Here is a 25,672-nt window from a genome sequence, read left to right as displayed (position 1 = left end):
AACACATGTAACATGCTATTAAGTTTCAAAGAAAAAATCCTACAGGCATTGCATAAATATAAGGTAAATAGTGAAATTTTTAGCATTTGACCTTGACCTTTTGACCTTTCACCTTGAGCATGTGCATCAAAAAGTTGATAGGCACAACTTCGCTCACTCATACACATACATGCCAAATTTCATTAGGATACCTTAAATCGTTTTTTAGTAACACTGTCCACAGCATTGATTACGGACGGAAGGACGGATGGACGGACAACCTGAAAACATAATGCCTCTGGCGGCACTTCATGGCGGAGGCATAAATAAAGAATAGCTTCACCATACATTATCCTGTAGCAGATTACCGATTGCTCAGTGCAGCGGTGCATGCCGCACAAAACTCAAACAACTCTGATTCACAAGGTTGCATGCAAGGCCAATCGAAGAGTGGCTCCACTATATTGCAAAATACAGTTTTACCAGGTCTGATATCACACTTCGTAGATCAATTTTATAAAACAAATAATGCACAGCTTCAGTTTATAAAACAAATAATGCACAGCTCCAGTTTATAAAACAAATAATGCACAAGTTCCTCGCGTCAGTGGAGATGCAGCACACTCCCTAGTATTCACAATGTCTCGAGCACGTTGCACCAATGTGAATTTATACCCTCGAATGCTCTGCATCCTCATAATTAACACACTCTCATCTGTGTATCATTGTGTACTGACATAATACCCATCTGCCTGCCCTCCCCCCCCCCCCCCCCCCCCCCACACACACACACTCACAGAAATATATCAATGCACACAGATCTCATGGTTACAATGTCAGAAATAGTTGTTTAACATAAATTAAAAAAAACATAAATAAAAAAAAAGAAATAGTTGTTTACAAACATAATCATATATTTCATCGTAAAAGCCACCAGAAATTCAGAGGCTGACCCACCTTTCTTCTGTCATCCACCGTTGCAAATAACCTGTTCAACTCTTTGTGATGTCTCTCCTGCACAGACACAAGGAAAAAAATATTAATCAACTACTTATTTTCACTTATTTTTTTCAAGTATTTGGACATATATCTTCAAACAGAACTTATATGCTGAGGAGGACTCACAAAAATTTAATAATTATTATAATATTATCCCACAAAGGGGCCTGAAGAAACATTTATTCTGGAGAAAAATGGTGAAATTATTGGTGAATTTTTGTGTACTGACGGAATGGAGAGCTGCTCAACATGTAGATCACACTGAGCTTCAAATTTGTCTTACTCTTTAAACTTTATATGATTCAAAACTTTAAGAATGTGTCTGAATTTTTCCCAACATTTTCAAGCATCTACTTCTCTGATTTTCCTGTTTTCATACAAAGCAACATGATATCAAAACAGAGTTGGGCTTTCATTGCTCAAGGGAAGTGGAAATTAAAACACTGGAAGCTTAATTATGTCATTGTCACAGACAACGTACACTTCACAAGATATCCATGGTACTTTTAGGGAGAGGTGAGAGTAAGGCTACGGGAAACTGAGGGAAGATTTGGCATCTACTTACAAAGTCCTCTTCAGTTTTTTTGATGGCTTCTTCTTTGGTATCCTTCTCATCATCCCCCTTGTCTTCATCAATAGTGTTCTCCAAGGCATCTAATTTCCTGAAAAAGATAATCAGAAAATAAAGATAAAATAGGATTTAATGAATGCAGAAATTATTTCCGAATATATCCAGCCATGCACAGAAAAGGTCTGTTGAGGAAACGCTCAAACCAAACCAGGCGATTTTGTAGGCTGTTTTTCCCTGTCAAAAAAAAAAATAAAAATAAAAACAAAACAAAACAAAAAATATAAAATTATATGATGTTACAATTTGTACCTCAGATGGTAAGGGACAGAAGAGTTTATGCCTTCATGGATAATAACGAGCAAAGTTTTCAATGTGCCAGGATATTTGCAAGCTTCATCATGTTTGAAACTTTGACAGCTTCAGGGGAAAGGTGCTCAAGCGTAACTGAAGATTATAAATGTATGGATGACAAAGGAAACCAAAGTCCAAATAAATGTGGATTGAATGAAAGCAGCAAAATATCAGTGAAAGTTTGAGGAAAATTGAACAAGCACCACAATGATAAATTTATTCATGATCTTTTTTAAAGTTTTGGTGCTGTCATTGCTGGACAAGAAGACTATACTGCAGTTCATTATGTCATTTTAGACAACAACATACGTATACTGTATATAGGAATTCATAAAGAGAATTCCACAAAATTTCATTTTTCAAGAAAAGTACACAATCCAGACTGTTTACTGATATATTTTATGTTAAGAGTAAAATTATTCCCCCTGCATTCTGCCAGAGGAAAGTCAAGTGCTCTTACATTACACTAGAAAAGTGACAATATGTTGAATTGTCGTGGCATTGTGTATTTGTGTCTGGTAGAGTTTGAAAGGAATTTCAGCGTATTTACTTTATGTTTCTATAACGACAAATATACATCTGAATCTGAATCAGAATAGGAGAATGTTTGACACATTACTCTCTGATTTTTTTTTCTGAACTTTTACAAAATTTGTTTGGGAAAATATCAAATTCCACAGTCTTATTGTGTCTTCTTAGTTTGAATTTCATTCGTGTGTTTGTGTTTTCGTAAGGGGGGGGGGGTCTTATCGATGAGCATTGTACAATGATTACAACTTCCATGCTGTGCTTATCAAGAATTTATATTTTTCTATTTCTAAGATCATGAAGTCAAAACATGGCCTCGAATGTTCACTTACCCAGCACATCATGGCTTTTCATATCAAAATAAAAGAAAAAAATCCAACAAAAAGGGATTTATCAAAGACAGCACAAGGGTTTGTGGCTCTGTTTCTATCTTTTCTTCTATTTTTTTTTCCTTTGTAAAGTTCCATTCTCAACCTGTATGGCTAACTCTTCCCTCACTGCTAGAAGTGATTCATGTCTGCAGGTAGGAATCTGTGACTAATGAATGAGTCGGGTATCCACGTCTCTATCAAAATTTGATCAAGTAAATGCTTCTCGACAGATTTATTCAGGAGCAAGTGTGTCCTCCGGGGGGTTCTACCAAGACACGGGGGATGACATTATCATTTCAAGACAGAGCCATCCATGAATCTATAACCATATTACACCTTCCTTGAGAATATCAGTCTCTCTCTCTTCAAGAGTGGTGTGTGTTACTGCATACAAGTCTGAAAGTAACCTTCCACAGTCTCAAGGTCTGCTATGGCGTGCTTTGCTTCAAGTGCTTTAACAAAAAGTGTCCGAGAGGGAGTATGGTTTGTTTGTTTTTTTACCTTTTCTGTTCATCAAAAACGTCTCTCATTGAATCCCTATTCAATTTGTATATTTTTTTTCAAATGCATGAATGGGTTTTATTAATAATGACACAAGTGATCAGGAATGTCAATGATTGATTATGAAAAAATTAAATGACAACTCTGACAGGACATTCCAAAAATATATGAATGACCTGATGTAATAAATCTCATTCCAAGTTGATTTTGCACGTGGCTTTTAGACTGATCCTAATAATGGCAAAGTATGGCAGAAGTCACTCTTGTTAAAGTTCCTTAAACACTGTTTGTGGTAAGCTAAAGCACAGTATACAAGGCTGCCATTATACCCACATCAAAATGAGGGTGTGGTTCTAAAGGACACTAAAGAAGATTATTGCATGTAACATACAACTCACTGGGAAAGAACTAATTCCCAAATGGAGGGATACTTTGCAAAACCCAGTATCATCCATTTGATCAACTTGAGATATTTGAGACTGAAGTTGCTGAAAAACAAAGAAAATAATTCTAAAAGATGTTACATGATAGTAAAATTTCAATAATATCTTCAAAATATTTCTTCTTTTGAAAGGGAAATGTAAGGAGTGCAGTTTCATTAAAAAGATTCAATTCTTGTCTCAACTCTTTGATGAGGACCTAAGTTTCAAAAACTTTGAAAATCGCTTTTATCTGGATTTGCATTCAAATTCTTCATATGGCATTATATGTGTACATGCCTTTAATAGTGGTCACCCGTCCACAGCGGCAATGTGCTCTATATTTAGCCACTAAAAAAAAAAAGAAGTCCCTCTGAGAGAAAAGCCACATTAAAGACCCTGTCTATAGTGGCCACCTTTTTCGTCTGCTTTGGGTGGCCGCTATAGACAGGTTTGACTGAATACTGTATGAAGAGGTAACTAAGTTTTCAGGGAGCCCCTTGCACAATTAGGGATACTTGGCAGCTACACGGTGTACAATGGGTGTATCCAATGGACATACACGGTGTATCGGTCAGCATTACAAGGGTGAGTATCATGGCACCTTCTTTCAACACTCGACACTGTACCTTGCCACAAGTCAATAGAATACTGGTACTCTTTGTATCTGTTTAGCCATGGAATACAGGGGTGTGGGGGGGGGGGGGTGAGATTTGTTGGTCCTGGCACTTTAAAAGAAAAGCAAAGGTCATTAAAGCACTCTCAACTGGCTCTATCCCACCCACCCATACACAATTGATACAATGACCTGAGCTCTTGCACCAATCACCACGAATAATCCTGCATTCCACTTGTTCACCACACAGTTTGACTCCAGCTTGATACTGCAGGCCTATGCCATATATACTGTATACGCCATATATTTCGCGAGTCTAAATTTTCGCGAATCGGGAACTCCCGACGATTTCACGAGTTGTAATATTCGCGAACGTGAAGTCCTGTACTAAACGGACAATGTACATGCGTACGTCACATTCACATCGGGAACAGAGTTAATATTTTAGCGTGTCTTTAATTTTGCGAATAGCACCCGACTCGCGAAATTCGCGAAAATAAAAACCTCGCGAAATATTTAGCGTATACAATATTTTGCTAGTTTAATTTTTCACGAATCGGGACTTCCCTTCATGATTTTCCGACTGGTTAAATTCGCGATCGTGGAGTTACGGTATTGAATGGGGAAAAGTGTATACCGTGCACGTCACATTCATGTTGGGGATCAGAGTCAATATTTTCGTGTGATTTTACATTTGCAAATAACACCTGCCTTGCACAATTCGCGAAAATAAAAACCTCATGAAATATTTGGTGTATACTGTAATTCAGCTGTCCAAGATGTCACAGCAGATACCATCAAAAGGAAATAATGAATGGCTAAAGTTTGGCCTTTTTCTGCCGAGTCATGTAAACAGAGATACTGCGATTCATGTCAAGTCAGTGAGTAATGTTTAAGCATGAAAATATTGCTTCACGATCATAGTTTGCCCATAAAAAAGTACCAATGCTCATACGAGTGAAACTGAGAATGATTCAAGACCATAAATACCAGTACATGTACATTATATGTTGTTTCTTCACAGACATGCACTTTACATGGTCTCGGGTTAAAATCTCAACTTTTGTGTACATGTAGTTCCTCTTCACTTTTAATACTAGCTACACTTTCCATGTAGTCATGGATATTAAATGTGAGTACTGTGTGTGTGTTCAATCACTGCAAACCACTATTTCTATTTCATTTTTTCTTTATGAAATTACAGATAACCAAACCTCTATTACTGCTTAGAAAGACAATAAAACACATAACATATATTTTCATTCCGCACCTACCAGTGAAATCTTGAAAAACAAAACAAGTTGATCAGTATCTCACTCATGAGACCTTTTATCACAGGAAAACAAAAATGTCTCTATGACAACTTGTATGCTTCTGCCACTTCACTTTGGTCTCCCCTAGTACTGTTGTACATCTTGTCAGAGTGAGACAACAGCTTCCCATTACATCAAAACATAACAGTAACAGTACATCACTTATGTCCCGTTTGGTGTCAACTGCAAATTGCTGTCACAAAAATGTTTTCCATGTGAAAACATTCCTGAATGCTATCATGCTTTTTCCACACACTGTATACAGCTGACTGGTACTTTTATTTATTATATAAAAGAGACTATAAACTGGTTTCTAAACCTCATAGAGAGATGTAGTACCTGCAATCATGCACAGGAAAATGAATGAGGACCACAGAAACCTTACAAACAAAACCATGTCTACCATTTTTCAGTATGTTATAAATGCTAAAATGAAATGGTACATGTACAATCCGTTGTTTCCAAACATTTCAATGTCCTTGCAAAATGACATCATAAAAACTTCAGCAGTCCTGTACATGAAAGGGCCCTGTCTTGATAGTGATAGAAAACACACACACACACACACACACAAAAATCCTTGTTGGCAAACATTCTAAGTAATCCATGAACAAGAACACAACTGAGTACTCAGCTGCAAATACATGGCTTGTAAGAAGAATCATGGCTTAAAAAAAAAGGATAAATAAAAGCACATCAGCCTTGTCAAAATCTTAGAGACTCGTACAAAGGGATATTGAGGTCGGGCTGGTTTATTTCAGACACATCTAGGGCCATTCATGCAAAATGGCAAGCTAATATGCTTTTGGTTGAATGCGTCTCAATCAAAACCTCTAGCCAAAGGACTCTCTGTTTGATTCTAGACAAAGAAAGTGGACTGAAGCTTTGAAAATGAGTCTCTAGTTGCAACACCCACACAGACAAAAAAAAAAGTAGTGGTGATTTAGAAATGTGCACTCAAATAGTGCAGTGCTAACCTGATCATCAGGAAATACTTTATGTAGGAACACCGCTGAAGTATTGAGAAATTCCATGTACACAATTTTCTCTGCTTTTTTTTAAATCACAACCACACTCTCTTTGATATTCTGACTGAAATGCTTCCACTGTCCCTCATTAAAGTCTATAAACATGATACAGTACTCTCCGCGTAATCGGGTATTGCTTAAATGGGTACTCCATTTAATTGGGTAGAAATGTCAAAGTCAGTTCCAATACACACTAAAATTACCTGATAATCGGGTTGCCTCTCCGGATAAATGGGTATATAATCCTCCTCTAATCTACTTTCTACCCACATTTTATCACAGATATAACACTTCAAGAAATCATGAATGTCAAATTTTCCACATTAGCGAGGAGTCAATAGTCGAACCACAAAGTTTTATGAAGACATATTTGTCCATAAAAAGAGTATAAATTATTGCTCCTGACTGAGCAAGTGTAATGTATGTATAATGTTCCTTGCAAGCATGCGTGTTAAGCATACAGTGTAGGTGTTCGGTGCAGTATACAATGCATGTACATACACATTGTGTGTGTCAAATGTGAATGAGACATGTTTTTCTGTTAATCGGGTACTCCGCTTAATTGGGTAAGAAACGCTTTGCACGAGCCTACCCGATTATGCGGAGAGTACTGTACCTAGTGGAATAATCACAAAGGATTTCACTTCTTTCGGGAAGAATGTTTTTCCAACCAATCCCACAAAGACTGAGCTAACCAGAACTGACCAAAACATTTGCCATTTGGCAGCAGGACATACAATATGTATTTTGTGGGACTGCACATCTATAGGTTGGCATTATCCTGGCAGCGATATTTATAGATGATCAGAAGCTTCTATTACACATGTCTGCTCTTCATTTTTTATCGTCATTTGTCTTTGGGTATCATAGCCAATCTGTATCTGTTGCCATAGTAAATGGCTATCACTGATGTGTTTTACCAGTATCCCTGCATTCACTCAGCCCAGACATAAATTTGGGTTCTGTTCCCCTTTAAATATGGAGAAGATAACTTGGATGTCTTCTGCTTTTTTCTCTTGGTCATTGGTTTTGCACGTCACACTTTATATTGTTCTCCACTGGCTGAAATGGCATCAAAACATGACATAATTTCCACACACAGTTCACAGTGAATCTGACACAGGTAATGCTTCTACTATGTAATAAGATTCTACTGTAAAACAGCAATTTGTTGGTCTGGGGAGATACATGTACAATGTAGAAATAGAGAACTTTCACCAAGTATCCATGGATGCAAGATGTGAAGTGGGTGCACGGTGCCAACTCAGAAGCGGTGCGGAAAAAAACTTTTTGCTTCTCAAAGACAAGTTCAAAATCATTAACCCTCCCCGATTTGCTAGAGACTTTTCATTAATGAGAAAATCCATTGTTAGGGCCATGTCAATAGCTTTCTGCCGTTTTCCTCCTGAAAGCATCATGGCATGTGTTGTATAGAAAAACACAGTACATTGTATATCTACAAGGGTGAAACAACATTTGCTCCTACGACAATTGCTTTGATCTTATTTTCTCCATGGACTTAGGGCTAGGGTTAGGGTTGTTTCATGGGAGCAATTGCCCTAGTTCTAAAGGCCTGGTCCCACTGGCATTTTGGAAGATTTGCGAATGAACTGCGCACAAAATCGGTATATATTCGCTAAACATCCGCAATATTCATGAAACATGCCTGCACCAGTTGGCCGACATCCGCACACGTCTGCAATTATCCGCAGCGGCACGTTTTTACGTTGCCAGGATTTTTGAGCTGCACAAAATTTTAGTTGCGGGTGTTTAGCCAATATAAACCAATTTTGTGCGCAATTCAATACAAAATCTTCCTAAACGCCAGTGGGACTGGGCCCTTTAATAGCAAATGTCATGGAACCTTCAAACTACGAGTCAGTACTGAAAAATTGTGCTCGCTCGGGACACCGGACCGGTCACTCCTACTAACTGACCTCTGTTTGTCCTCCACCATCAATCTGTTGAGGTACTCCTGCAGCTCAATCTCCTGCTGTATCCGCTTCTCTTCCATGATGTTCCACCGCTTCTTCTTGGCGGCACGCAGCGCGCTGGCGATGTCGTCCCCAAAGTTCACCTTCTGCTCCCGTGCCAGGTCGTGTGCTGCGTAGAAGAGTGACAGGAAGGGGCCACTTGTACATAATATTCAAACATTCACATATGAACTTCAATACCTTAAATAAACATCAACATATAAGGATACAGCAATTTACAAATAAATTAACATCAACCTATAAATATACAGCAATTTACAAATAAATTAACATCAACCTATAAAGATACAGTAATTTACAAATTTTGATGTACAGCTGTACATGTATTATCTAACGATGAAGAAGAACTTTCACCATGCATCTGTCATACCATATTCTCTGTGGGAAGCAAACACAATACCATGGCATAGTGGCGAGGGTTCTCAAGTCATGTTATTCAAATAATGACTGGCCATTAAAAATATGTTTACCCCCACTTGCCCAAATGAGCAAGGGTCCCACACAGATAGCAGGTAAGTGCCAATTTCAATTAATTTGGCTCACAGAGACTTTTAGTTGCCAGCTCACCAGCTTACCAAAAGTCAAATACAACCTATTCCAACCTGTGAATAGACATCATGACATTTTTCATCTCAAACGGTCCAAATCCCTATCCCCCTTTCCCCCTCCCCAGCGATGAAAAGATAGCCTAAAGTGCACTAGAAAAATCCACTCCTACCTCTCCTGAAGCTGTTGATGGCCTCATCATACCGGTCCTCCTCCACTTGGGTGTGGCCAAGGAAGAAATGGGCCTTGATGCTGGTTGGGTCCAGCTCCAAGGCGTGGCGGCAGTCATCGGCCCCGTCATCCCACCGCCGGAGCTTCAGGTGGCACAGGGCCCGATTTGTGTAGAACTTTGGGTCCGAAGGGTTTTTCATCTGTAAATGTATATTAGAATACACAATATCAAATGTCAAATACAGTGTATACCATTACCAGAAAGCTTCCGGATAGAAACGCAACTTGATAAAATCTATACATCATCAACACAACACACAATGATGAATGTTTATTAGTGCAGTGGACAGAATATTTCATGAGGTGAAAGATGAAATGATACATTCAATGAGGTGCAGCTGATTTGAATGGATCAATAATTTCATCTTGATATAAGTTTTGTAAGCTTGCTTCTTGATAGCCTGGGGACATCTCCTCAGGTCGCATCGAAGGAAACCAAGGGTGCTGTTCTTCCTCTTGCAGATGTTGTTAACTCTTTATGTGCCACATTCGCACGCCCGACTCAGTCGACAGCGTGCCAAGTCTGCATATTCTGCTCAAACGCAGAACCCCGCCCAAACCTATCGATAAATCACCAAATGCCACATTACAATGAAAGCGTTTCTTGCGATTCCGTTCCTCTCATTTTTAGCTTGCATTTCATGTGGTGATTGACTAGCAATCGGTGTTCCCTACTGGATCTGGGTGTAAATTCTAAGTTTCTGCCACTGTTTTGTGTGCAAAAGTCATGCTTTTACAGTAATGTAGTGTTACGACCAAAATCACTCTGAGAATGATCGCACAAAAGAAACAATCAACTGATGTTCAGGCGGTTTATTAACAGTGATATTGTGGGTACAGACTGGTAATCGGCGTCACATCAATACAACAATGATCAATAGAAACAGTTATAAATCGATAGTGGAATCACTTACACGTATTAAATAATCCTTTGAAAGTGTCCAAATACGATGTTCGATGCACAGACGAATGATCCTTGACGCACCGATGAATGATTCCTGCGACGTAACTCCAGAGGCGCAGGTTACGATAGTCCACGGTAAAGATCCGGGGTAAAATCCACGATATATGTCCACGGCGAAACGTGCAGAGTCCAAATGTTGTGACGACCACGTCCAGTTGATGCGTTGAATGATGATTCACTTTGATTGTCCAGCTAGGAATCCAGCCCGTCACAGCTTTTCCGTAGCAATGTCCATTGACATAAAAATATGGAGTCTATCTTCAATGTAGGCAAATTAATTATCTGCAGGCAAAATGTCTCCCAGGCCTTATCTCCACAAACATAACCGGTCAGCAGGTAACACAGGACTGACTATAACAAGTCGCTTCAGAGCCAGAAGTGACGTAACTCTCAGAGCAGAGGTGTTGGGTACTCTGCCTACTGCAGAATTTCTCTGGCTTATATACTATCCATTCACCCCCTTCTAGCACATTCTATAACTCTCTCCAACCTACTAGCCAGTCTAAGTTCCAGGAAACTTGGATGACTCACTGCCTAACTATGTACAAAACATCATTGCCAAGAATAACTACCAATCACATTGGGCTACAGGGACAGTGCCTCACTCAGCCAAATATGTTAGCACTTCCCAGAAAATTCTGGAAAGGGTGAAATCATTCTAGATTGAGTGAGTTATAATGTATTTCCTCTTACATGCATGTACTGTGTAGTTACATTGTATACCACCTAGAAAATTCTCCACTGATCTGGTCAGCCTGTATGTACTATATCTATACCACATAGAATGTTCTCCATTAATCTGGTCAACCTGTGTACATACACATTAAAACAACCATGCATACAGTACATCATACATGTACATAACTACTAGTGTGTACATTTGTGACACCATCCCCCATGGGAAAAAGAAAGCCTTGCCGTAGCAAGGGTTTCTTTTACCTTCACAATTTCTCATTATTATTTACAATGAATGTGAGGTAAAATCCAAGTCAAGCTACAATAATCACATACTATCACATGCCTTTTGGATAGCTGTATTAATTCCATGTTCTCTTTTCATGGATACCATGTACAATAATATTACTTGGATTCTCGGAGCTTATACAATCATGTCAAACTGTTTTGCACACATTAATGAATATGCTTAACACATACACTGGAAATGATATGCGGTGAAAACTTTTCACCTTTGATACTCTCTTATGTTACACTCTTGACAGAGCGTCGGCAATTACATTGTTTTTGCCTGCCACATGTTTGATTTTGAGTGCATATGGCTGCGTCATCATGCTCCATCTGAACAACCTGTTGTTCTTCATTTTGAACCGGTCTAAAAAGACCAAGGGGTTGTGGTCAGTATAGACCGTGATCTCCCCTTTGCTATTTGTCAAGTACACTTCGTATTGCTGGAGGGCAAGGATGAGACTGAGAGCCTCCTTCTCAATTGTGGAGTACTTCTTCTGGTATGTGTTCAATTTTTTGGAGAAGTAGCTAACTGGTCGTTCAGTGCCTTCTTCATCTTCTTGGAGCAAAACCGCTCCCACTCCCACATCGCTAGCATCTATTGCCACCTTGAATGGCTTTGCGAAGTCAGGAGCTGCCAAAACAGGCTCATTAGCAAGGACTGCCTTTAGTTTCTCGAAGGCTCTTTGACACTCATCAGTCCAGGTGTACTTTGCCTTGCCCTTCAGCAGGTTTGTTAGGGGGGTGACTACAGTGTTGAAATTTGGTACAAATTTCCTGTAGAAACCAGCCATGCCCAGAAATCTGAGCAACTCCTTCTTGGATTGGGGGATGGGAAAGCCTAGTATAGCCTCTACCTTGGCTTCTCTTGGCAATACTTGTCCCTGACCGACTACATGCCCGAGATACACCACTTTGGCCTTTGCAAATTCACTCTTTGCCAGATTAATCACCAATCCGGCCTCCCTGAGTCGATCAAAAAGTTGCCGCAAGTGTGTAATGTGCTCCTCCCACGTGTCACTATACACTAGGATGTCATCAATGTATACTACACAGTTGTCAAGTCCGGCAATGATTTGGTTTGTCAGCCGTTGGAAGGTGGCTGGAGCATTTTTCATGCCGAATGGCATTACTTTGCATTGGAACAAGCCATCTGGTGTAGCAAAGGCAGAAATCTCTCTGGCTTTGTCGGTCAAGGGCACCTGCCAGTATCCCTTTAGAAGGTCTATTTTACTGACATATGCAGAATTTCCGACCCTGTCAATGCAGTCTTCTAGTCTGGGAATGGGGAAAGAATCTGTTTTCGTCACGGCGTTTACCTTGCGGTAATCAATACAGAATCTTTGAGACCCATCCGGTTTGGGCACCATGACGATTGGGGAGCTCCAACTGCTTTTACTAGGTTCTATTATGTCATTGTCTAGCATGTATTGAACCTCTTCCCTTACTTTTTGCAGTTTGCTTGGGTTTAGTCTGTAAGGGTTTTGCTTGATAGGGTCAGCATCTCCTACATCAACATCATGTACAGCCAGAGGGGTGCAGCCTGGTTTGTCTTTACACAGTTCTTTGTACTCGTGTAACAGACTAGTCACATCTTTCCTCTGATTTTCAGGTAGGTAGTTCAGTGCCTCATCTACTTTCCCTAACATCTCTGAGTTAGACAACCTGGCACTAGAGGGCTCACTTCCATTCTCATCTTGAGCTTCTCCCTCTTCATCTACTTCTTCTACTACCACCTGAGCTACGCCTACCGGCTGACTAGCCTTTCTCTCGTAGTACTCTTTCAGCATGTTTATGTGACACACCCTCTGATCTTTTCGTCTATCTGGCGTACTGATCACATAGTTCACATCATTGAATTTCTTTTTGACATAGTATGGGCCACTGAACTTGGCTTTCAGTGGTTCACCTTGTATGGGCAGCAGTACAAGAACTTTGTCACCTGGGTTGAAAGTTCGGGCTTTGGCATTTTTGTCTGCCTTTCTCTTCATAGAGTCTTGTGACACTTTCAAGTGTTCCCTAGCTACCTCACAAGCCTTTGAAAGCCTTTCACGAAACTTTGACACATAGTCAAGTAGGTGGACCTCATCATCCTCCGTCATGAATTTCTCTTTGATGAGCTTCAGTGGGCCCCTGACTTCATGACCGTACACCAACTCAAATGGGCTGAAACCCGTCGACTCGTTTGGGGAGTCCCTCGTTGCAAACAGCAGGAAAGGGATGCCCTTATCCCAATCCTCGGGATACTCCTCACAAAATGCCCTAATCATTGTCTTTAGGGTCTGGTGGTAGCGCTCCAACGCACCTTGGGATTGGGGATGATAAGCTGACGACTTCAGCTGCTTCACACCCAAACGATACATCACCTCTTGAAATATGCCTGACATGAAATTTGACCCTTGGTCAGACTGCACTTCCTTGGGCAACCCATACCTAGTGAAAAACTGCACTAGAGCATCTACCACAGTCTTAGCAGTGATATTTCGCAATGGGATAGCCTCTTGAAACCGTGTGGACATATCCATGATTGTCAAGAGGTACTTATGACCCGACCTAGTCCTAGGCAAAGGTCCAACACAGTCGACTAGAACCCGACTGAATGGTTCTTCAAACGCAGGAATCGGAATCAATGGCGCCGGTTTCACTGAATGCTGTGGTTTACCAGCCACCTGACATGTGTGACAAGTCTTACAAAACTCAGCCACATCCACATTCAACCCTGGCCAATAGAAATGCCTCATGATCCGATCCTTTGTCTTTCTGACGCCTAAATGGCCGCCAACAGGTAACTCGTGAGCAATCCTCAAGATCTCACCGCGGTAACTAGGAGGGACAACAACTTGACGGACCACCGTCCAATCCTCATCAGCTGGCCTATGGGGAGGTCTCCACTTCCTCATCAAAATGCCATCTTTGACATAATAGCACTCAGGGACCTTTTCAGCCTCAGCCTCAGAACACGCCGTCTGAGACAAGCCTTTCAACTCAGAGTCTGCCTGCTGTGCTTCAACCAAGGAAGACTTGCTAAACAGCCCATCACTGTTAGCCTCGGAGCCTAATACAGCAACCCCATCATTCAAATCCTTGAAAAAGGTTTCTGCCAACCAAACACCGGAATTCTCCTCCACATCAACAGAATCCGCATCATCTTGAACAGCTCTACGAGCCTGAGACCTAGTCACAACACAATCTGGGAAAATCCCAGGAAACTCCTCCTGCAACTGCTCAGTTTCAGCAACCACCACTGGTTTATCCGAAACAACTGGAGACGCAACCACCTTGTCCCCAGCCAAGTCATTCCCCAACAAGAAGTCAATGCCTGCCATGGGCAACTCAGGAACAACTCCAACAGTGACAGGACCAGAAACTAGGTCACACTTCAAATCCACTCTATACAGTGGCACTGACATATAACTGCCATCAACAGTCTGAATCAAGACTTTTGCATTCACTGCACTATCTGGTGGAAAAATCATACCACCACCCACCATCAACGACTGAGAGGCCCCCGTATCCCGCAGGATGACCACTGGCTTACCTGCCTCACCAGAAGTACATGGGGTCACCTCACCATCAAACAAAAAGCTACGATAGCTCTCATCCACCTGCTTCATCCTATCTTTGAATTTGGGAGATTGACTTTCAATGGCCTGTGTTTCACTGAACGGGACACTGTTTTCGGGTAGGACACTTTTTGACATGACAAATCCTACCTCCTTCGTTGCACCATTTTGCAACTTCCAACATTGCGACTTTATGTGCCCTTTCTTGTGACAATGAAAACATCTGGTGACATTTGCACTTGTACTGGACCCTTTGATAGATTGATGCTGTGGTGCAGACAACATTCCTGAACCAGCATTTTGTTGGTTGCTCGACAGATTTTTCTTATTTCCAGCGAAATTTCCGAAAGGTGGTCTGTTTTCATGTCTGTGGGTCAGCTCATACTCATCAGCCATGAAGGCTGCTTTATGCAAACTTGTCACTTTGTGATCTTCCAGGTGCAACCTCACACTGAAAGCAACACTCTTTTTGAATTCTTCCAAAAGAACAACCTCACGTAGGTTATCAAAATCCTGATCCACTTTCAGGGATCTATACCACCTATCAAACGTCATTTCTTTTTCACGAGCAAACTCAACATGTGTCTGGCCTGGTTTGCGGTACGAATTTCTGAACTTGTGTCTGTACGCCTCTGGCACCAACTCATAAGCATTCAACACTGCCTTCTTGACTGTAGCATAGTCACGTGATTGCTCTTTTGAGAGAGATGAGTACACATCGGCTGCTTTGCCGACAAACACACTTTGAAGGAGCATGGGCCAAAATTCCTGTGGCCAGTTCAAACTGTCAGCCACCTTCTCAAATGACACAAAATATGCATCGACTCTGTTTTCTTCAAACTTTGGCACCAATCGAATGTTCTTGGCCAAATCAAATTCAGAGGGAGCCCTTTCATGATTTCCAACAGTCTGTGCATGAGTCAATTCCATCTCACGCAATTTCAGTTGTTGCTCCATTTCCTTTTCAATTCTCTTCATTTCTATTCTTTCCTTCATTTCTAATCTCATCTTCTCTTTCTCCATTTCCAATCTAGCAAGTTCAAGCCGTGTTTGATCAGAAATTTGAGCTTGATCTGGAGTGTCAATTTCTTCTTTGAGCTCCATGTGACCAGCTACTAAGTCAAGAATCTCTGCCTTTCTTGCACCTTGTGGAACATCTACATTCAAATGCTGTGCAATAGCAGTCAAATCACATTTGCGTAACCTTTGCAAGTCTTTGAGGGACAAATCTGTCCTCTGAACAAATGCCTGAACATCCATTGTACTGATTGACATTGTCACAATGTATTATGCACAATATACACTTATACAACCAACTCAACCGGTATTTTGTCTGTACCAATATTCTAAATTCCGGAACGTTCCAAATTCTAAGTTTTGGCTTTAAATTCACTTCCCGGACACAAGCCCCCAATTTTGTTACGACCAAAATCACTCTGAGAATGATCGCACAAAAGAAACAATCAACTGATGTTCAGGCGGTTTATTAACAGTGATATTGTGGGTACAGACTGGTAATCGGCGTCACATCAATACAACAATGATCAATAGAAACAGTTATAAATCGATAGTGGAATCACTTACACGTATTAAATAATCCTTTGAAAGTGTCCAAATACGATGTTCGATGCACAGACGAATGATCCTTGACGCACCGATGAATGATTCCTGCGACGTAACTCCAGAGGCGCAGGTTACGATAGTCCACGGTAAAGATCCGGGGTAAAATCCACGATATATGTCCACGGCGAAACGTGCAGAGTCCAAATGTTGTGACGACCACGTCCAGTTGATGCGTTGAATGATGATTCACTTAATATTGTCCAGCTAGGAATCCAGCCCGTCACAGCTTTTCCGTAGCAATGTCCATTGACATAAAAATATGGAGTCTATCTTCAATGTAGGCAAATTAATTATCTGCAGGCAAAATGTCTCCCAGGCCTTATCTCCACAAACATAACCGGTCAGCAGGTAACACAGGACTGACTATAACAAGTCGTTTCAGAGCCAGAAGTGACGTAACTCTCAGAGCAGAGGTGTTGGGTACTCTGCCTACTGCAGAATTTCTCTGGCTTATATACTATCCATTCACCCCCTTCTAGCACATTCTATAACTCTCTCCAACCTACTAGCCAGTCTAAGTTCCAGGAAACTTGGATGACTCACTGCCTAACTATGTACAAAACATCATTGCCAAGAATAACTACCAATCACATTGGGCTACAGGGACAGTGCCTCACTCAGCCAAATATGTTAGCACTTCCCAGAAAATTCTGGAAAGGGTGAAATCATTCTAGATTGAGTGAGTTATAATGTATTTCCTCTTACATGCATGTACTGTGTAGTTACATTGTATACCACCTAGAAAATTCTCCACTGATCTGGTCAGCCTGTATGTACTATATCTATACCACATAGAATGTTCTCCATTAATCTGGTCAACCTGTGTACATACACATTAAAACAACCATGCATACAGTACATCATACATGTACATAACTACTAGTGTGTACATTTGTGACAGTAGCTACTGGTCATTTGAAAGAAAAACAACGAGAGTTTGACATACAATTTACATCAAAGCAAAGCCTGCCATTTTCTCTTCAACTATGTGCACTATATATGTCCAGGTCAACAGAAATCTATAAAAGTTACATAGATTTAAAAAAGGGAATGTTTTCTCAAAGCATGACTATGTTGATGTCTCAGAATAATGTGGCACACAGGGGGTTTCCACCATGGCACATAAAGAGTTAATGTTGGATTTCCAGCTGAGATTTCGATGGATCGTGATGCCCAGGTACTTTGCTTCATCCATGACTTGAAATGCTGTTCCATGGATGGTATGAGGGTTTGTGCACAATGATGTTCATGTGCTTCACTGCTTGTTTGAAATTTGTAGTGCTTCTTCTTCTTCTTCTTCTTCTTCTTCTTCTTCTTCTTCTTCTTCTTCCGATAAAGTGCTGCCCTCAAATGGTCGAGGATGAACACACTGCGAGAACATGCGCATACGCCGCACCGGGGCAACAGAAATTTGAAATCAGGTGCAAAATATTTACAGGTGGGAGTAAAAATCTCTGGATGAAGAGTTACATCCTACAGTCTACAGAGTTCCCTCAACGCAGTTTTGAAGGCGATGAGGGATGGGTATGTGGCAGGATCAACAGGTCCACACTGCTTCACACTGGTCAGGATCGAATGACATTTAAGCAACAGCCTCTTTGCTCCTATTCCTGAACCTTGGCAAAGTCTTGGATGTAGAGCTTTGGCTTCATGCTCCATTCTCAATTTTTTACTTCTGGCAACAGAAACCTATGCCATCCCTATAGCCTCACAGGGTCTACTTATTAAGGTCGACTACAAATCTTGGGTTCTGCTTTTTCAGGTAAACAACCCTGTTTGGGACAGGCCTTGTACAGGGCGTCTATTTGTGGCAGGGGCCGTTTCTTTTTGAGATGTAAAGGCCCAATCAGGTGTCACCTCCCACAACACTTGCGAGTAAAACTCCTGCTTGTGTTCTAAAGTGGGACTAAGCACACATGATGTTCATTCTGTTTTACAATTGATGAATGAAACTGCCCCTGCACACAAATAGGCACCCTGCAGCGAACAGGAGTATTTACTCTTGATAAATTTACACTAAGTCTGGTATTAGTACAGGTATGTAATTTATGTACGGCAGGTCTGCCAACACTGGAAACTAGTTGAGAGTGAGACTCCAGGCCAATGCTATAATTTAGGAGTCAAAATGAGTGAGATCAATGGAAATGCATGCAAATTGAATAAAGTTTTAGAGTGAGAAAGGACCAAAATGAGTGAGTCTCACGCTCAATGCGTGAGAGTTGGCAGCCCTGATGTACGGTATGTATGGTAAATTTATGTATGGTAAATTTACCAGTAGTCACATGGTAGTGGGGGTAGACTCTCATCTCCAACTTGTAAAAAACTACACACTGACCATTGCTGACATGATTGATATGTCTCAACGGGTTCGGGCTAACTCGGCCCACGGGACATCTCGTCCCACCCGTCGAGGGTGGGCCGAGTTGTCCCACCCGTTGGTATCGATAGTGATCGTGAGCGCTTGTCTGTGTTTGAGGTTATTTTGTCTTTGGGACGTCTTTTTTAACCGTAACTTTTATGGAATTGTGCTCAGTGGTTTCTGTAAAGAATATTTGCCGACTTTTGGGGGATACAACGACGTAAAAATGAAATTTCAGACGTGTTTATCGCGGTTCGCGATCCCCATAGGTTCACGTTCATTTCGCGCGGTGGGCTAACTCGGCCCAGCTAAGTTTTAGCTGTTGTTTTGTCAGTAAATCTCCGTAAAACTATCAATTTTATCATGTATGAAGGTGTATTCAGGGTTCCTTTAACTAATTTCATCTTCGAGGGAATTTAATTTTGCACATGTTTGGTGAAATGTTGGATATTTGTTCGCATGATTTCATCTTTGCCGTGTCCGCACCGCACTGGTCTCGCCACTGCAGCTCGCTCACACACACAGTGGCAGAGCTGAGCTGGCAGCGCCATGCCCACTCGGGGAGGCGCGGCGGCGGGGCGCGGCGCGTGGGGCGCGAGCGGCAGAGGGAGCAGCCGGCCACTCCGTACCCGTATCCAGTAGAGAAGAAATCAAATTATGTAGCAGATCATTCAATGTGAACTACATGAAGGTCATTATATGCATTTGATTTTAACTGTTAAATGTTTTGTTGTTGCTGCTGTTGTTGTTGCTGATTTTATGTATAGATCTGCGTTCTACTCAACAGTTATTTCTGTCCAATAAATGTTACCTTTTTTCTTAATAAAAACAAACAAGCAAAAGTCAAAGGGGTGAGTCTGTTTATGGGCATTGCCGTGGAAATTAATAAATTGTTTGATATCCAGTGGTCAGTTATTTGACCTGTAGATATGGATGGTTTGGTTGAATGGTTGATATCATGAAACCGCTAATGAAATGTAGTGCTAGCTAGATTGGTCTTGTTTATGATTGTAGGGCCTACCTTTTGTGTGTACTTTCAAAAATAAAAAGGAATTGTTTTTGTTTTGATGACATTGCCATTTTTTTTGCCATGGGAATCCTTACCCTAATTCAAGAGAAAAATCCTCTGCCACCTGTACCTGCACGATAATGGCCAACCGTCAAGTTCTTTTTCTTTTTCTTTTTCTTTTTTGTAATTTTCTTTTTATATATATATGTACTGTATATACAGAGTATATCTCTCTCTCCCTCTAGCTATGTTATGTATACTGTGATGATCTATTGAACCAAACTTGGACTTCATATCTTAATCTTTTCCATGCCTTAGCCCTATTATATGTGTTAATCTTTTACATTTTTATTTATTTGTACATAACAAGGCTGATTATAAAATTCTCAAATCCTTGCTTGTCCTGCACTCATACTGTTGAATTCATGCACATTTTTTTTTTTTTTTTTTTTTTTTTTTTAAAACAAGCAGCAAAGATGAATAGCTTCTCAAATGGTCTTCCTTCTCAAGCACGGTACTCAAAGTGTTACACAATTTGCAGTCACGCAGGGTCACAAAAGAAACATTACAACATGTACTGGTAGGCATTGGTAAGGTCATGCATATAAGCTCTCATCTTCCTTCACAAAAGAATGTGTTGTTTTGTGGCCATTGCATCCTTTCGACTGTTGCCCTGCCTGCCCGTGATTACAATGTACCGGTACTGCTCTTTCCAAGACTGCAAGATCACAGCAAATGTTGAATAATATTAATGTGAGCATGTAAAGTATGTTTTGTTTTGTTTTGTTTTGTCATTTTAACATCCATTACTTTATTATTTCCTCTCTATTTTTTTTTCTTGAATAACAGAACATTCTCATTTGACTTGAAATAATACTTTCATTTTCAATTATCACATTACCAAGTATCATCTGTGTACAAAGCTTTCTTTCCACAACTGCATTGTAAAGTTCTGTATTTTTTTATGATTCTTCGTCTGGCTCTATAGATCGCCTACTGCCAATATTTCCGCTTCCTTTCCCCATCTCTCTTTCACTCTTCCATCAACCCATTCTTTTCTTATGTGTGATCAATGTGTTTCTCAAGTGCAAATGAGATTTGATTTGAAACACTGCATACTTCATGTGAATTGCACACCAGTATTTTTTTTTCCGAATTCATATTTACATAGAACTAGTGTGTGCATATCTACACTGATGTTCAATGTAGACAAATTTGATATCTTTAATTAAAAAAAAAAGGTCTCAAGTAGCGCTGTACTATGGATTAAAAAACGTATGTGACAAAAACATAATTTTTTTTTTAGAGTCATCACACTTCATCATCAGTGAATAGTGTGCATTCATAAAATGTGAATTTAATTCCACCACATTTTATAGTGTGTTACAACGGTAATACAACATTTGTTCCTGTGACCTTGTAACAATTGCTCTGGTGTATTATTTTCTCCAAGGACTTAAGATCAAGGTTAGGATTGTGATAGGAGTAGGGTTAGAGTAATGCTCCTTTGTAGAATTTATGTTTGGTTTAGCATGCAGAATTTCAAGTGAACAATTGTTGCAGGAGCAAATGTCATGGAACCATTACGACACTGACTTCAGTCCTACTTCAGTTAATAGGCCTACTTCAGTCGATAGTTTGCTTTCTTCTAGATTTTCACCTCTTGACCTACCTGTAAAACATACATGTAGTTTACCAGATAGTTGCCAATTGATGAACTCTGCCCCAGGTGAGGTGCATCGCAGGAAATGAGATTATTGTACATATGTCAATCCAGATACACTTCATGAAATGTTGCATTATTGTAACACTCATTTCGGTGTCCAACATTATGCTCAGTCACTCCGCAAAACCAGACAATGTCCTCTCAAAACTGAATATTCACTGTAGCTGTAGGGGCTGAAGAAAGCAGATCTGTTCTCGGTCAGTTCCTGTGGTAGACTCTTTCTTAATTCTACCCACTTACTTTTTCCAGGGTAGTTAATTTACATATTAAAATCATAAGATAGACAAATCAACCAAAACGAAAGGAGGAAAGTAGTTTCACCCGAGGACCGAAGGAACCGATGGAAAATAAAGGTAGGGCCTACAGGTGATCACAAGGTGAAGTTGAACATGAATGGACACAGATCAAAAGAGTTTGAGGACGTAGGTGTGGAGGTGAGTGGAGAGAATTAGGTTGTGTGGAAAACTAAATGTGGATAATTCATTAGGGGTATGTCTGAAAAGTAAACTACAAATATGGAAAGCTACACAAAACAACAACAACAAACCAAAGCTACACAAAAAATTAGTTTCTGGTCACATTAATGCTCTGACATTATTGTTAGGTGTTTTGTTGATCTTTTTTGTATTTATTGGTTTTCCACTGATTGCAATACAGTATAAGACAAATAACCATAAATCAAAATGATTACAAATAGTCAAAATAAGAATTACAGTAAAGATTTAAAAAAAGAGCAGCTTACAAGATTGAGGCATGGCCATGGAGACTTTGCAAAACATATAAGGGACTGAAAGGATATCCAAAGCACACCAGAGACAGCCCCACAAACCAACAGGAACTTACTCCATAGCTACACAGTGTAGAAGCCAGATCCCATTTATTATGAAGTTGGAGGTACCGGGTACACATCAGTGTTTTGTTGATTTTTGCTCTATGAATTTGCACATGGATAGCTATGCAAACATTAGTCCTGCATGCTTCAAGTCATACTTAACATATCTAAATTAACTAATAGGACCAATATCCAACATGTCAGAAGGATGCATATCACCTTCCACGTACCCGAAACAATTTACGCAAAAAACAATAAAACAAAACAAAAAAAATACATCGTGTATTATGTTCACCATGGGCCTAATTATTGGAATGAACTTCGCAATATGCTGCACCGCACCACCTTCTTTCAAACATACTCTTACAGTCTTAGGCTGCGTTCCCCTTGCCTTTAGAAAGAGGCAAGTCAATTGCTCTTTTATTATGCGAAAAAAGTGAAAATATGTTGAATTTTCTTTTATATTTTCTTTATACTGTTGTACGCATATGACTCACAAGCTGTAGTAGTCTCCTCATCCAGCGGTTCCAACACAAAAATTTAAAAAATGTATAACTTTTGCATCGATTGTCCAATTTTCCTCAAACTTTCACTGATGTGTTTTACTAATATTGTTGCATTTTCTCAATCCTTATGTTTATGAAGGTGAACTTGTCCTTTAATTCAGTATCAATCATTAATAATATAAATAATAACGTTGATGCTGGGGGATAGACAGAAAAACAGCAAAATGACAACTGCAAACTGCATGAGGTTGGAATACATATTATTAAGTCATCCTGGAAAAAAAAAATATCAGAAAAAAATAAAAGACAAAAAAAAAAAATCAGAAAAAAAAAAGAGTCAAGCAACCCCCTATATGCCCAGCCTTCCCGGGCCTTTAGCAGAAACCCTTGCCCTTTCACCTTGGCATTGGCTGGCGGTAGCACACCAGCTCAGCCCAATTCACGCGATGTTGCAGCAAAACACAGTTGAGTTGAAACATGTTGCTCCCTCTCTAGCTCTCAGCTGAAAGTTCAAGACAATGGATAGGAAAATGCCAACTGACTACTGCATAGAATTTAGTACTCACGCGAGAAAATTGGGAAGTGCAGCAAATGACGCCTTTTCCTCCAATTTCAACCACCGCCCGTATCCGTAGCTACGTTTACGGAGTGGCTGGCTGCTCCCTCTGTGCCATTCACGCGGGTGCCCCGCGCCGCCCCGTGCCTCGCCGAGAGTGGGCACGGGCATGGCGCTGCTCAGCTCTGCCACAGAGATGTGTGAGCGAGCTGATGGTGGCGAGACCGGTGCGGTGCGGATACGGCAAAGATGAAACCATGCGAACAAATATCCAACATTTCCCCAAACAAGCGCAAAATTAAATTCCCTCGAAGATGAAATTAGTTGAAGGTACCCTGAATACACCTTTATACATGATAAAATTGAGTTTTACGGAGATTTACTGACAAAACAACAGCTAAAACTTAGCTGGGCCGAGTTAGCCCACCGCGCGAAATGAACGTGAACCTATGGGGATTGCGAACCGCGATAAACACGTCTGAAATTTCATTTTTACGTCGTTGTATCCCCCAAAAGTTGGCAAATATTCTTTACAGAAACCACTGAGCACAATTCCATAAAAGTTACGGTTAAAAAAGACGTCACAAAGACAAAATAACCTCAAACACAGACAAGCGCTCACGATCACTATCGATACCAACGGGTGGGACAACTCGGCCCACCCTCGACGGGTGGGACGAGTTGTCCCGTGGGCCGAGTTAGCCCGGATCCGTCTCAACACACGTACATTGACTCAATGTAATTGATGTCGTTTATTAAAACTCTACATCATGTACATTGCACTACTTAAGTGCAGCCTACAAATGTAAACAATAAACTAGGGTCTACATTAACTGCGACCAGCCTAAGGAGCGCCCCGGGGTTAGGTCTACATACTAGAAATGCGTACAATGTAAATCTATCTAGACTAGGCCTAGTGCTCTGCTACAGTTGACAGGTCAAAGACAAGTGTAAACAGGGAGTGACATAGCCCCGGAGACCGCGCCGCCAGGCGCGGTCCTGGCGGCTTCCCCGCAGTTTCGCTTATGTTAGTTCATAAGTATTCTGTGCGCTTGTGCAAGTGATTGTGAATTCTGTGAACATCGGTGAGCTGCTTATAAGACATCATTTTGTGCATCACAAGCAATGAAATGCATCAAACAGTCGCCGATGATAGTCATTTAGGTTTCATCGACCCATGTAAGTATTCCTAGTAGTTTCTGTTGAAAAATTAAGGAAATATAGCGCCGCAAAGGCACCCGTTTGTTCAACATGAAGATCTTTTATGGGAGCACGGCGCAGCGTGTGGCGGCTGTCGCAGTTTTAGAGTGACAGTGTCCGAAATTAAGATCTATAAGTCAAGTTTGACAATGACATGTTTCAGTGGGCGGTATGCAATTTAACCTTATAACATACGAATGCTCACATTGTAAAAGCACATCACCATATGATGTGGCACGCAAATTCGGCCTTATATTCACGTTTTCGTCCTAATAAATAATGTTTTCATACAGTTATAAGAACAGGCCACCTTAACATACACGGATTTGAACGGTTGGGACTACACATGCAAGCTCGTAACGCTCTGTGCACTCGATGTCACTTATTTTCTCATACCAATCGTCATACTCACAATTGCTTTACTATAACAGCTGATAGCCTCTTCATATTTTCGGGACCCAAAGAAGCGATTGCCTTGCTCTTTCAGTTCTGTTGCACTCATTTTACTCATTTCAATAGGTCTTACAGACTTTCCACAAATTCTTGGACAATCTTTCCACTAGAGCTTTGACGCAAGAGCTAGAGATGTGTCTTTTATTTGTGTACAATTTATTTACGCCAGCAGTCAGTTGGAAAATAGAACACGAATTGCGAAATCTACGCTGCGTTGGACCCTTGGCCCCCTGAACCGATTGCACAGACTTGAAGAGGCCACCAGGGTTATTCTTACCCCCCCCCCCCCCCCCATCCCGCCTAAAAAACAAACAAAAACAAACAAACAAAACAAACAAACAAAAAACAACAACAACAACAACAAAACACTGGTTACTTGTTTGTAGTGAAGGTTAGAGTCAAGATTAGGTTTAGGGTTAAATTTAGGGTTAGTGTTTGGGTTAGGGTTAATAGGATTAGGATTAGGATTAG

The 25,672-nt window shown here is 40.6% G+C and overlaps 1 protein-coding gene across 1 annotated transcript in view; it reads right to left on the bottom strand.

The window, feature by feature from the left end:
* The window catches only part of LOC139736159 (E3 ubiquitin-protein ligase CHIP-like), a 34,138-nt gene extending 8,804 nt beyond the window's left edge, over positions 1 to 25,334 (bottom strand). The window contains exons 1-5 of the mRNA XM_071646890.1: positions 25,161 to 25,334; positions 9,389 to 9,587; positions 8,614 to 8,779; positions 1,544 to 1,640; positions 937 to 993 (exon numbers count right to left, since the gene is read on the bottom strand). Coding sequence (XP_071502991.1) covers positions 937 to 993; positions 1,544 to 1,640; positions 8,614 to 8,779; positions 9,389 to 9,587; positions 25,161 to 25,259 — 618 coding nt within the window. The 5' untranslated portion in view covers positions 25,260 to 25,334. The remainder of the gene's footprint in view (positions 1 to 936; positions 994 to 1,543; positions 1,641 to 8,613; positions 8,780 to 9,388; positions 9,588 to 25,160) is intronic.
* Between the last annotated feature and the right edge of the window lie 338 nt (positions 25,335 to 25,672).

The sequence above is a fragment of the Diadema antillarum genome, unplaced genomic scaffold (genome assembly GCF_040938485.1).
Source record: "Diadema antillarum isolate AM-2024a unplaced genomic scaffold, OU_Dant_1.0 seq00000627_RagTag, whole genome shotgun sequence".
NCBI lineage: Eukaryota > Metazoa > Echinodermata > Echinoidea > Diadematoida > Diadematidae > Diadema > Diadema antillarum.
The sequence above is the reverse complement of the archived record's forward strand: the minus strand, read 5'-3'. Positions and strand labels throughout refer to the sequence as shown.